This window comes from Bombyx mori, chromosome 15, assembly GCF_030269925.1.
Source record: "Bombyx mori chromosome 15, ASM3026992v2".
Taxonomy (NCBI): domain Eukaryota; kingdom Metazoa; phylum Arthropoda; class Insecta; order Lepidoptera; family Bombycidae; genus Bombyx; species Bombyx mori.
The window spans coordinates 5,697,883-5,710,914 of NC_085121.1; the positions used below are offsets into that span (position 1 = coordinate 5,697,883).

General features: G+C 38.2%; 2 protein-coding genes across 2 annotated transcripts; both read right to left on the minus strand.

The window, feature by feature from the left end:
- Nucleotides 1-2,081: 2,081 nt before the first annotated feature.
- On the minus strand, nucleotides 2,082-6,971 carry LOC101735473 (uncharacterized). The gene is made up of 4 exons (XM_004928532.5): nucleotides 6,865-6,971; nucleotides 6,318-6,523; nucleotides 4,615-4,801; nucleotides 2,082-3,693 (listed from the first exon to the last, which is right to left on the minus strand). The coding sequence occupies exons 1-4, from the start codon at nucleotides 6,893-6,895 to the stop codon at nucleotides 3,515-3,517; spliced, it is 603 nt and encodes a 200-aa protein (XP_004928589.1). The 5' UTR covers nucleotides 6,896-6,971; the 3' UTR covers nucleotides 2,082-3,514.
- Nucleotides 6,972-9,620: 2,649 nt separating this feature from the next.
- On the minus strand, nucleotides 9,621-12,693 carry LOC101735334 (uncharacterized). Its single transcript, XM_004928531.5, has 4 exons — nucleotides 11,969-12,693; nucleotides 11,251-11,456; nucleotides 10,901-11,081; nucleotides 9,621-9,911 (listed from the first exon to the last, which is right to left on the minus strand). Exons 1-4 carry the CDS (start codon nucleotides 11,997-11,999, stop codon nucleotides 9,733-9,735), a joined length of 597 nt encoding a protein of 198 aa, XP_004928588.1. The 5' UTR covers nucleotides 12,000-12,693; the 3' UTR covers nucleotides 9,621-9,732.
- Nucleotides 12,694-13,032: the final 339 nt, after the last annotated feature.

Genomic DNA, 13,032 nt, shown 5'->3' on the forward strand with positions numbered 1-13,032 from the left:
AAAAATATTTTACGGTAATTAAATCTAAATCACTCTGGTGGGTACTTATTTACCTTCTATGTGTAATTGAAAAACTTCACAAGCGATATGACGGTCAACAATCCAAAATTATACGTTTCTTTCATTTTACTTCGGCGATCAGATTTCTATCGGCTTTGTTTAGCTGCTATTACGTTTGAACTTTTAATAATGATTTGATGTACCTGTTCCGTGTGGACTTAATGAAAGAAAGTGTAATTTAAAAACTTATAAACCAGCCATAATTTGTGTTTGATAGCTTGACCGACAATGAATCGAATAATAATTGGAGTTTGACTTATACGCGTTCTTATGTTATATTTACTTCGCAAAACTTCGATTTTAGACGTCGGTAGCGTTTTGTAAGGTGGCCGTTTTATTTGTATCCAGTGACGCGATGCGACTGTGACAAATGTGGTACAAATTTTCTAAATATTGCGTGTGTATCAATGAGTTCCATGGCAAAGGAGTAACACCCTGAAATATAAAATCAAACCTGCAAATTTTAATAAAGCGTTAGGATCGCACGGAATTTAAATCGTTTCCATGTTCTGATGACGAATGCCTATGTTTATAACAGAGTCTCGATTCGGAGTCAAAATCTCTGTTTCAAACTATCACATTATTATTTAATATTCGGAGTATTGTGTCTTTGATCTCCGCTATCATAATACAGAAGATTAAACTAGATTGTGGCGGTTGATTATAGAACGATTATTAATATTGACAAGAGGTAAAATTATAGAGACCAATGAAATAAACAGGCAACGGTGCTCGAGTTCGCAAATGGCGTTTTAACTTTTTGTAAAGTGCAACACTTTCCCAGCCCTTCGTGCAAGTGCCCTTCAAAATGCTACTGCGTTTAGACAAATGAACAGCGTTGCACCCTTCATGGCACACGCCACTGCTTGTTTGTACATCGATATATAGAATTATGATGCGACAAAATTAGGTAAAGTTTTGACATTGTCGTACTTTGGCTCACGGACCAGCGTTAAACATGTTAAACAGTTACTGGAGTTCATATAGGTACGTCACCAAGGGAATAGGTTAAGACGTAAGAAGTTTTAATTATATTGATCTAATGGGCTTTCATTCTCCCGAACTGGAAAGTATGATTTCTTGTTGAAAAAAGAAAGACAGGATCGTAGTGCCTACAGCATGTGGAAATGCAACTTTAGGAATAGGTTCGAGGTCCCACAGTCTCTTACTCTTCATGGTGACTCTTTAAAGTTTTACCTTTTGATTGATAGTTGGCCAGACAATTTTTTATAAAATTAAAAGATCTTCGGTAAGCTTTAAAACTAACTTTACGGTTTTTTTTTTGGTTTTTTTATTGCTTAGATGTGTGGACGAGCTCACAGCCCACCTGGTGTTAAGTGGTTACTGGAGCCCATAGACATCTACAATATAAATGCGCCACCCACCTTGAGATATAAGTTCTAAGGTCTTAGGTACAGTTACAACGGCTGCCCCACCCTTCAAACCGAAACGCATTACTGCTTCACGGCAGAAATAGGCAGGGTGGTGGTACCTACCCGTGCGGATTCACAACAGGTCCTACCACCATTAAATCTATTTTAGAAGCCCGTCAAGGCTTTAAATATTTTACTTTTATCGTCGGATGGTAAGACTTATTGTGAGCTTGTATGAACAGGTATCATTCAATCTATTCCTTCTGAGAAGCCATCATTGCAACTGGAAAACTGGGTTAGCCGTTTGCAAAATTAAGGTGGCGATCGTTATTGAATATTATTCTCCTAGTTATTATTATTTAACCATTACTCCAGATATTATACTGGCCCTCTTTGTGAGTCCGCACAGGTAGGTATCACCCTGCCTATTTCTGCCGTGAAGCATTAATGCGTTTCGGTTTGAAGAGTGGACCAGCCGTCATACTGTTAAAACTGAAACGTTAAAACCCATTCTTAGGGTGGGTGGAGGCATTTACGTTTTAGATGTCTATGGGCTCCGGTTACCACTTAACACCAGGTGTGCCCGGTGGTGAGCTCATCCACACATCTAAGCTATAGGTATTCAAGCAAACAATAAAAGTCTTTGGGTATTCCAGTATAGTTTTAATAGTTCTATGTTGTAAAATACAATTCTTGCCACAAAATGGCGGAACTAGTGTAGGACACAATAAATCAATTGGAGTGGGTGGTTGACTTTTCACTCAAATGTGTGGTTAATTGTAACCGAAAATGACTGTTGATCGAGCCGCACTTAATTTGAGTGGTGCTTTAGTGTAAGGGCTGCGTACTGCCGATGGGGTGGAAAGTAACTAATGGCTCGGCTGCTTTCGTAATTACTCTCATATTTGTCCTTATACGAGTAGTATCGATACGTAATAAGTGATTTCGGTTGACTCATATTTTTCTTTATTACGGATTCGAAACGTAATAAAAGTATTTGCTTGTTAATATTACAATACAGGTTAGAAAAATGCAATCGTTTGAAATATTCGCGATTTTACTTAAAACGAGCCTAAGATCCAACATGCCTTCGACTTTTTTTATCAGTCCTTCCTTTTTTCTTGTTTATTTGGATAAGCCGGATCTCTAAAATATGTGAATTCAAAGAGAGACTACCACATTGAGATATGCGCTACCAGTAAAGGAACAAGACTTAAGTTACTCTAGCCTCTAAGCCGCAATGAATTATTATTTCAGTAGAAATAGAAGAACGACCCTGATACCTTTTATTATACTCGTTGTAATTACTTATTATAAATAGAATAATTATATTTATAGATTTACTTAATGTAATAGATTAATTAATGTTATAGTGCTTAATTGCTAAACTACAACTATTGAAATTAATTGCATAATTATAAAAAGGAGGGTAGTTCTGTTGTTTGTTTGAACGCGCTAATCTCGGGAACTACTGGTCCGATTTGAAAAATTCTTTCAGTGTTACATAGCTCAGTTATTGAGGAAGGCTATAGGCTATATAGCATCACGGCAAGGCCAAGGCCAAAGCACGTCATTACGGATCCTCCTGATCCATTAACGGTGCTTTTAGGCACCACAAGCACCGGTCACCGTCCTCGTCGAACCCGTCGCTTGCGACGAAGGGTTCGACGAGCGAATTAACCCATAGACACAGCCCACTGAGTTTCTCGCCGGATCTTCTCAGTGGGTCGCGTTTCTGATCCGGTGGTAGATTCTGCGAAGCACTGACCTTGCTAGGGTAAGTGTTAGCAACACTCCGGTTTGAACACCGTGAGCTCACCTACTAGTTAAGGTTACGCTGGTATAGCCTCTCAAGGCTATCAGCTTAGGTAGGAAAAAAAGCAAGGCCAATACAAGTGGAGCACCAAAAAAGACTGTTTCAAAATAGGGGCTTAAAAAGCTCCTTAATATTATATAATTCAAAAATATTTTTACTTTCTACGTAAATGAAGTGGGGTAAAATTTAGCGTTATGCCAAAATAACTATTCCACGCGGACGGAGTCGCGGGCAAAAGCTAGTATATGTATAATATTTACGACCTTTATGACAAATCCTTTGGCCAATATTTGTAGGTGTTATTCAAGCGTTCTTCGATGTCTGTATCGTCAAACGGCTTCTTGGACAAAAAGAAAACATGACAGCCCATTAAACCAAGATACTCATTTTCAATGATCTTCAAACGTATTGCGATACTACGTAATGCGCCGAGTTCTAGTTTAGCTAAAACAGAATAAGAGAAAATGAATTAAACATTATTATTATTAGACTATAAACATTATTAGACTATATATTATTAGACAATATATTAAGCAATAATACATTACATCTATACATAGATATTATACATTATACATACATTTATACATTACATAGATCTCAATGTTGACAGTGACTTTTATTAATTACATTCAATTTAAAAGGCAAGAGAAAATATTTTTAATAAATAATAATAAATAGGCCTCGCGTGGAGTACTGCTCCCATCTCTGGGCCGGGGCTCCCAAATACCAGCTTCTTCCATTTAACTCCATACAGAAAAGGGCCATTCGGATTGTCAATAATCCCATCCTCACGGATCGTTTGGAACCTCTGGGTCTGCGGAGGGACTTCGGTTCCCTCTGCATTTTATACCGTATGTTCCATGGGGAGTACTCTGAGGAATTGTTTGAGATGATCCCCTCATCTCCTTTTTATCATCGCACCTCCCGCCATCAGAGCAGAGTTCATCCATACTACCTGGAGTCACTGCGGTCAACCACAGTGCGTTTCCAGAGGTCTTTTTTGCCACGTACCAACCGGCTATGGAATGAGCTCCTCTCCACGGCGTTTCCCGAGCGTTATGACATGTCCTCCTTCAAACGAGGCTTGTGGAGAGTATTAACCGGTAGGCAGCGGCTTGGCTCTGCCCCTGGCATTGCTGAAGTTCATGGGCGACGGTAACCACTCACCATCAGGTGGGCCGTATGCTCGTCTGCCTACAAGGGCAATAAAAAAATAATAATAATTTACTCATATCATTTCGAATGTGATTAAATTAGATTGATGCGATACAATACTTTTATCATCGTATTTCATGTGGAGGCTGTAGCTTCCGGGAAGCGGATGGACGTAAGAAAAAATAATAATCAAACATCAAAACTAACCAGACGGCAGAGGCACGTGTAGAGTCCTGTAAATACCGTGACCATCAAGTCTTTCCAGATAATGGTCTTCTGTAACATTGTGTCTCATACTCGTACTTTGACACGGTATTTGCATTCTCAATGTTAAGTTCTCCCATTTTAAATTGGCGGTGTAGTTTCCGATCTTTTTTTTAACTTCATTTCGTTCCTAAACGTAAATCAGTATTATACGAGATGTACATGGTCAAAAATCAATATACCTAGTCAGATCATAAATTCTGTCACATGTTTAATGTAAAATAATTGAAACAAGTTTATTCATTATGTAACCATTCATATACCAAAATGAACTTAACAAAACATAGATTCTTATGACACTAAAGTTTATTCAAAATGACCTCCGTGATTTTGAATACAGGCCTTCAATCTGCGCGGCCAGTCGTCTATCGCAGCACGAACGAGGTCCATGTCAATATCGGCGGCTGCCTTAATCAAGGATGTCTTGAGTGATTCCAAATTGGGATGAGGCTTTGAGCACGCCTTTTCCTCCAAGTGTTGCTATATCTTTTAATCTAACGGATTCAAATCTGGACTGGAGGAGGGCCAGTCTTCGTGCCGGATGAAGTCGATTTCACGCGCCGCCAGCCAGTCTTGTGTGCTCTTCGCTCTATGAACTGGCGCCGAATCTTGTTGGAATACCCAGTGCCTGTTATTGAACATGGTATGAGAAACAGGTTTCACAAGGTTCGTCAGGACTATATTTTGATACACAACTGCATTCGTTTTTACACCTTTCTCACAAAAATGTACCTCTGTTAAGCCCCAATAAGAAACTCCCAACCATACCATGAGCGAGGATGGAAAATGACCTCGTTGGACACGCGGAATACGGTTGCTCGCTTCTTCACTACTGCGTGCGTACACCTTATCATTTTGTTTGTTGTAGCTCTCTTCTACGGTCAAAAATTTTTCATCCGAAAAAAGAATTTCCCGATATTTTTTTCCCGCGTACCGCTTCAACAAAGCGCGGCATCTCTTCAGTCTCAGGTCCATTAGACGAGCATTCAAACGATGTCCTGTTTTTCTTCGATATGCCCGAAGCCCTAAGTCTTCATTTAACACCCTTTTCACCGTGGTTCTGCTTAACCCCATCTGAAGGGCCAACAGTTTCTGCTTACGTTTGGGATTTCTTTGAATTCGCGCCTTCACAGCTTTTATCACTGCTGGAGTCCTAACAGACCGAGGGCGACCATTTCTTGACCTGTCATCTACACTAGAGTCTTCATTGTATCGTTTGATGGTACGATAAACGAATCTTTTGGTTATATTCAAATTTTTCAGTATTTTAAAAATTTGAATTGGCGCGTAACCGCAACGATGCAACGCAATAACTGCAACACGGTCTTCTTTAAGCGTCCACTCCATATTTAAAAATGAGTAAAATTCTAAAAGTATTAAGTATTAAGCATTTTTATTTTCATGAACAATTCGAAATTCGAATTCAATAAACTTTTTTGTGGCCAGCATTCTAAAAGAAAAGTTTTTACTGTGTGACAATACTTATGACCTGACTAGTTATTTATTCATTACGATCTATTTCGAAGTAGCTGCTGATTAATACATTCATTATTAAATTATATAGTTTTTGTAATTTCAGTTTACTTGGATACCTAAGGGGCGTTAGCCGCTCTTTGGCTTATTTCAAGATTTAAAAACGTAGATACCTGTTCGTTAACCGAAGTTAACTGTGCACATTCGGAGTCCCTGAAGAAGTAAGGTTTGTCTGATTTGTGTCGTTGAGCGTGCCATGTACCTATGGCCTGGGCTTCGTCGAAGACATGGCCTTGAGGAGAATTTTCACAATTTTGTGTCTTAATGCGTACATCGTTGAGTTTCGGAGACGCGTGGATTACCCCCACTGTTAATAATACTACAACAATCAACGAAATCATTTTAAATATTTTGAAAATTTAAATAGTAAACATCCTAAATGTAACTTATTGTTATTTTTACTAATTTACTAACAACTACTTTAGAAAATTAACTTAACTGCCTTCCGTCAGCAAAAATTTTGACTGAAAAAAAACCTCAGTATTTGCCTTCATGTCTATCATGAAGAGATCATGGTCAGTTCAGGTCAAAAAGAATAAGGTGCTTATTCGATTCTAATACGTGCTTAATTTTTATTTAATTTCTACAGTAAATGACAAAGCATATTTAAGTTTCATAAACACAGTGTTAGTGTTGCGAATGTACATAAGTTTTTCTTACCGATTACAATACATCGACGCTGTGGCGACATGTTGACATCAGAACGCAACTGAATTCATAAACTTAAGAATAATAATCTATAGGGACGGCGCGAGGGACGAATACATAGAAGCAAAAAATTTGGATATGCCGAAATAAAAAAAAAAAACAGTTTACTTATCACCGCCGGAGACAATAATGAAGATATCTTAAAAATGACTCTCAATGTGAAATTTAAAAATCAAGTTGGATTATCCGTATTGTAGATTTGTTTTTTCTTTTAACTTTTTAACTCCCACTTTTTTATCATATTGTACAAATAGCCATAATGCTCTTAAGTGGTGATTACATTCACCCATTTTTTTTTTATTTTGTGTTATATGATATCCCTGTCAAGATAATCCTAGGATCTCAATTACTAACCTTAAGCCAGCTATGGAGTGTTGCACGCCCGTTCTGTATATTACTGTCGCAAGCTAATCAATCGTTTTGATGACGACGATAAAGACGAGCACAGCTCAGTGCAGCACAGTGTAATGCAATGCGGTATTTGTTACTTCAAATATTAAATATCAACAGTAAAGAAGTCGGAGAAATATTAGTCAATATCTTGTAAGATTTCTCTTTTAAGTCAAAATATCTAGGTAATGTTTGCTATCTCTTCTGTCTTTCTACCTCACCTCAATTAATGTATTCTTTCCATAACTTCTTTAAGCTATTCGCGAGTTACCTGTTGCACGCTCCTGGTGCTATGACAGAAAGGGTTTGGAGTGTTGGGCAGCCGTTATGGTTGAGACAATTGAGACTTATATACCTTTTGTCTTGAGATGTGAACTTTTTTTTTTCTCCTACTTATTCTGATAGCCTTGAGAGGCTATTTCAGCTTCGTTCTAATATGTAGGTGAGCTCACGGGGCTCAAACCAGGGTGTTGCTAAAACTGGCTCTAGCAAGAGCAGTGCTTCGTAGGATCTACCACCAGATCGGAAACGCGAGCCACTGAGAAGATCTGGCGAGAAACTCAGTGGGCTGTGTCTATTGGTTAATTCACTCGTCGGCTACTTCGTCGCAAGCGACGGGATCGACGGGGACGGTGACCGGTGCTTGTGGTACCTAAAAGCACTGTTAATGGGTAACCTGCGTATCTTTTTGTTCTTAAATTAAAAAAAATCCCGTTTTAAGGGTATGATGAAATAAGATAAAAGAGTTCCATTTTTTGTTTTAAGATGGACACTGGTAAGCTAAGCTTTCGTAACCACCCACACGTAGTTTGTGAGCTTTTTTTCCAGTTGAATTTATAAAAAAAGCTTGTTTTAAATTTATCGTACTTCATTGTATACTGCGTTGTTGTAGAGGACAATGTATGAAGTAAACGAAGTAAACTGGTGTTTCCGGAGGATGTTACTCTTTGAAGTCGTATGATAAATACCACTTTAACGAAAACGTTATCTGTTTAACCTTTGAAGTACACACAATTTAATGATCTAGTTTGAAGAGTTGGAAGTCGTGGTGGTCCAACGAATGTTATGCCCGGTTTTTTTTCTTTTTTCCCTACCTATTCGATGGTATTCTGAGGGGTTTATTCCTAGATTCATTAGCGAAGCAGCTGCTTTTGAGTTGTTAGAACTTCGTCGGAGGCGTTGTGGTTGCTGTTAGCTAATCCCACCTATTCTGGTGAAACTGGGAGGGCCTCCGGGCCACCAGTAATCCTTCGATCATAAAGATAAAAAAGGGCTATTTCAGCTACGCGCGGACGGGCTTGCTCAGTGTGCTTATATCACAGATGTCATTGTGCCTTTTTTGTTGAGTAGTATAGTATTTTAGTTCTAGTTTAGTATTTGTCTGTAGGCGGGTGCCAATTTTTTAAAATGAAAAAACGTTCTGAACACATGTTCACGAACGACTATTACGATATTCGCTCACGCGGCCCGTACTCGTAATAGGTCTCTCCAGGTCATCCAATCCTGTTTCTAATTCTAATTCCTTTCGATACGTAAATATTTTAAGGAAGCGTCACACCGTTACTTTGATAAAGCGGCGCGACACGATATCCCTCTAATCGTGGTCACCGCTAATTACGCAACCGACCCAGGCGACGGGGCAACACAAAGGCGCCGTCGCACTAAACATTTATTATCAGATCCCTTGGATCCGTTCTCGGTGCTTTTAGTCTCTTCAAAGTTCCGATCATCATCCCCGTCGAACTCGTCGAATACGACGAAAAGTTCGTCGAGCGAACTAACCCACAGATACAGCCCACTAAGTTTCTCGGCGGATCTTCTCAGGTGGTAAATTCAGCGAAGGACTGTTCTTACTTGGGATAGTGTTAGTGGGATTTTCTTAGGTTGAGCCCTTGAGCTCACCTACTAGTCCGAGCGTGGCTGGAATAGCCCTTTAGGCTACCAGCGATTAAGTAGAAAAAAAATACTTTTACGATGGATTAATAGCACCATGTAATAAAATCAAACTTTAAAAATTCATATAACTTTGTATACTGTAGGGTATACCTGTAGAGAAGTATTGTTAACGCAAAAGCGGTAGGTACTGCAACCATCTAGCCTATTTACATCTCAGAATCACGGGTTCTAATTTGTAGGGTGGGACAAATGTTATGAGCTTACTTGGGACTCTTCATATCGCATAGAGTGGAGATAATTTCGTTACGGTGTCAATTGTTTCAGGGAGCTGTCTTGTAATCCCCTAAGTCGCCTCTTTAGGTCCTTCTTGATTAATTGGTTAATAGGTCTTTAATGAAATTATAAAAAAAAAAACAACAATGTCGGTGCAAAAGAGACTACAAATGTGTCGCATTTATTGAAAATATATCAATACATATTACATTCTAAATCACTACAACACTAATGCTTAATAACAATAATTGTTTTTGTTTCTTATATGTCGTCTGGCCAATATATTTGCGTTATTTTGTTTAGGCGTTCGTCGACTTTTGTACCGTCAGATGGCTCTTTGCCTAAAAGGAACACGTGACAGTCCATTATACCAAGGTACTCATTCTCGATGATCTTCAAACGTATTGGGTAACGACGAAAGACGCCGAATTCCAGTTTAGCTAAAACAAAATAACAGGAAACGGATTAGGAGTTGCCAAAATCAACATATTCTATATTCGTAATAAAATAAACACAGATCATGTCAAGTGAATAAATAGGCTTGTGATAGAGACTGTTCATCCATTCACATCATCCATTACAATGAATCTAAAACCAAAGACATTGTTTTCAATGCGAGTTAATATTTTAATTGGTGATATTTAATACTTTTTATCGATCTGTCTTTTCATATGGAAGAAGGGTTTTACTGGTGGTAGGACCTCTTGTGAGTTCGCATGGGTAGGTAAGTAATGCAGTAATGCGTTTTGGCTGAAGAGTGGGGCGGCCGTTGTAACTATACTGAGACCTTAGAACTTACATCTCAAGGTGGGTGGCGCGTAAATGTTTATAAATTTTTAACGTTGTAAATGTCTATGGGCTCCAGTAACCACTTAACACCAGGTGGGCTGTGAGCTCGTGTGCCATCTAAGCAAAAAAAAAGCGGTCTTCAGGAAGTAGGTTTGAATGGATCACAGATAATCCCTTGTTGGGCTTGGTTAGATTTAGGAGTTTGATCCGCTGCTTGTTATTCACGCGTTCGAACCGTATACGGACAGAATTCGTATAGGGCAAGAGCGAAAAGATGCTGAGATTCCGTACTCACCGTAATCTTATTTTACCACCGCGTCCCAGAAGTTTTTTTTTATTTTTTATTTTTTTATTGCTAAGATGTTCGTCCACTCACAGCCCACCTGGTGTTAGTCCGGATTAGGGGTGGGCTTACCCAGGAGAAACGCATAATTTACATAGGAAATTGCAACGTGCGTTGTATTCCAATTATCCGGTCATATTTAAATTCGACCAGCATCAAGTAGTCCCAGTCGCAGGGACACACGATTATTGTTGTTTTTAATTTTACTAAGGCAGCCTATATTCATTATGACCCTTTGTCGCGAAAAGGAACAACTGAGGAAGTAAGAAAACTCTTTAGTCGAACATCAAAACTTACCAGTCGGCGGAGGCATGTTTAGAGTCCTGTAAAAACCGTCGCCCTCAAGACGCTCTAAATAATAGTCTTTGGTTACATTATGTTTGTCACTCGGACAAGGTATTTGCATTCTCAGAGTTAAGTTCTCCCATTTCATTTTGTCGACGTAATTCCCGATCATTTCTTTTAATTCGTTTCTTTCCTGAACAAAAATCGTTAATGAATAAATAGATCATTAAGTATGGTCAAAATTCAATACGTTTACTCATTATGTTACATTTCGAGGTAACATTCTATTTTCGCTTTTAGTAATTTCATTTTGGCACATACCTAGGACTTAATTTGGCTTAATGGAACATCTAACAACATACCTGTTCGTTGACCGAAGTTAATTGAACACATTCGGAGTCCCCGAATGCGTAAGTTTTCTTTGATTTGTGTTGTTGCGGGTGCCATGTGCCAATAACCTGGGCTTCGTTGAAGACGTGGCCTTGCGGAGAATTTTCACAGTTTTGCTGCTTGTCGTGTACATCGTTGACTTTCGGAGACGCGTTTATTACTCCCGCTGCCAATAATACTGCAATAGCAATTAGCATTAAATAAACTTAGTTTAAAAGGTAAGCCACACTGTACACGTTTTTTTCATTACTTTATTCGTTTATTCATTGGTTAGTAACTATAGAGGAGAGCTATAATTTATTAGATTTTTTTATTGCCCTTGTAGGCAGACTAGCACACGGCCCACCTGATGGTGAGTGGTTACCGTCGCCCATGGACTTCAGCAATGCCAGGGGCAGAACCAAGCCGCTGTCTACCGAAAACTACAGTAAAAAGATAAAAACTTGTACACCGAATTTAAAAATGTTTTGTTCGGTTTTTGATAGGCTTTATTTCTACTATAAAACAACTATAGCCAGTTGCGCCCTGAAAGAATAAACTGTCGATTTTCCAACAAAAAAACTTATTTTGAGTGAATCTTTTTTCTTTATTTCCACTACTATTAAAAAGAAATAAAACTATGTCAATTATTAATTTTAAGTTTCAAAAACACAGTGTTAGTGTTGTGAAATGCACATAAGTTTTTCTTACCGATTAGAATACATCGACGCTGTGGCGACATGTTGACATCAGAACGCAACTGAATTCATAAACTTAAGAATAATAAGCTGTGAGGACTGCGCGAGGGACGAATACATAGAAGCAAAAAATTTGGATATGCCGAAATAAAAAAATATCAGTCTACTTATCACCAGAGACAATAATGAAGATATCCTAAAAATGAACCACTATGTGAAATTTAAAAATCAAGTTGGAGTATCCGTTATTGTAGATTTGTTTTTGTTTTAACTTTTTAACTCCCACTTTTTAACATATTGTACAAATAGTTATAATGCTCTTAAGTGGTGACTGGATTAACCCATTTTTTATTTTAATTTTGCGTTATATGATATCCCAATCAAGATAAGCCTAGGATCTCAATTGCTCATCTTAAGTCTAGCCCAAATGGTGTTGCACGCCCGTTCTGTATATTCTGCCGCATGCAAATCAATCGTTATGCCGCATTTTTTTATTTCTGGATGGGCTTTACACTCACGATCCCTGTCTGATGTGATAGCCACTTAACATCCCGTGAGCTTTTCTTCTTTTCTGTGACTAAATCAAGACAGGATTATGCGATCTTTCTTCCTCATGTTAATGACTAAATAGCTAGCAACTACGATAATCGTTTAATACAAAGACAATGATGAGTTTATTTGTTCAGATTAAAAAAAGTTAGTTGTAAATTTATCGTAGTTCATTGTAGACGCTCTGCGTTGGCGCAAATAACAGCCGTGAAGTAAACGAAGTAAACAGGTGCTTCCTGAGGATGCTCCTCCGTGAATTGATATGGTAAATGCTAATTTAAGGAAAATTTAATCAAACTTATTAAGTACTGAGAATCGTATGAACCGGTTTGAGGGTAGTCGTTATATAAATGGAATTTTATTTAATCAAACTTATTAAGTACTGAGAATCGTATGAACCGGTTTGAGGGTAGTCGTTATATAAATGGAATTTTATTTAATCAAACTTATTAAGTACTGAGAATCGTATGAACCGGTTTGAGGGTAGTCGTTATATAAATGGAATTTTATTTAATCAAACTTATTAAG

Excerpts from the sequence above, each read along its gene's own strand:
- LOC101735473 (XM_004928532.5), bottom strand. The coding sequence starts at position 6,895 with ATGTCGCCACAGCGTCGATGTATTGTAATCG. Across the intron at positions 6,524-6,864 it reads GCGTCGATGTATTGTAATCG|TATTATTAACAGTGGGGGTA; the intron begins GTAAGAAAAACT and ends TGATTGTTGTAG. Across the intron at positions 3,694-4,614 it reads ACACGTGCCTCTGCCGTCTG|CTAAACTAGAACTCGGCGCA; the intron begins GTTAGTTTTGAT and ends ATTCTGTTTTAG.
- LOC101735334 (XM_004928531.5), bottom strand. The coding sequence starts at position 11,999 with ATGTCGCCACAGCGTCGATGTATTCTAATCG. Across the intron at positions 11,457-11,968 it reads GCGTCGATGTATTCTAATCG|TATTATTGGCAGCGGGAGTA; the intron begins GTAAGAAAAACT and ends TTGCTATTGCAG. Across the intron at positions 11,082-11,250 it reads TAACTTCGGTCAACGAACAG|GAAAGAAACGAATTAAAAGA; the intron begins GTATGTTGTTAG and ends ATTTTTGTTCAG.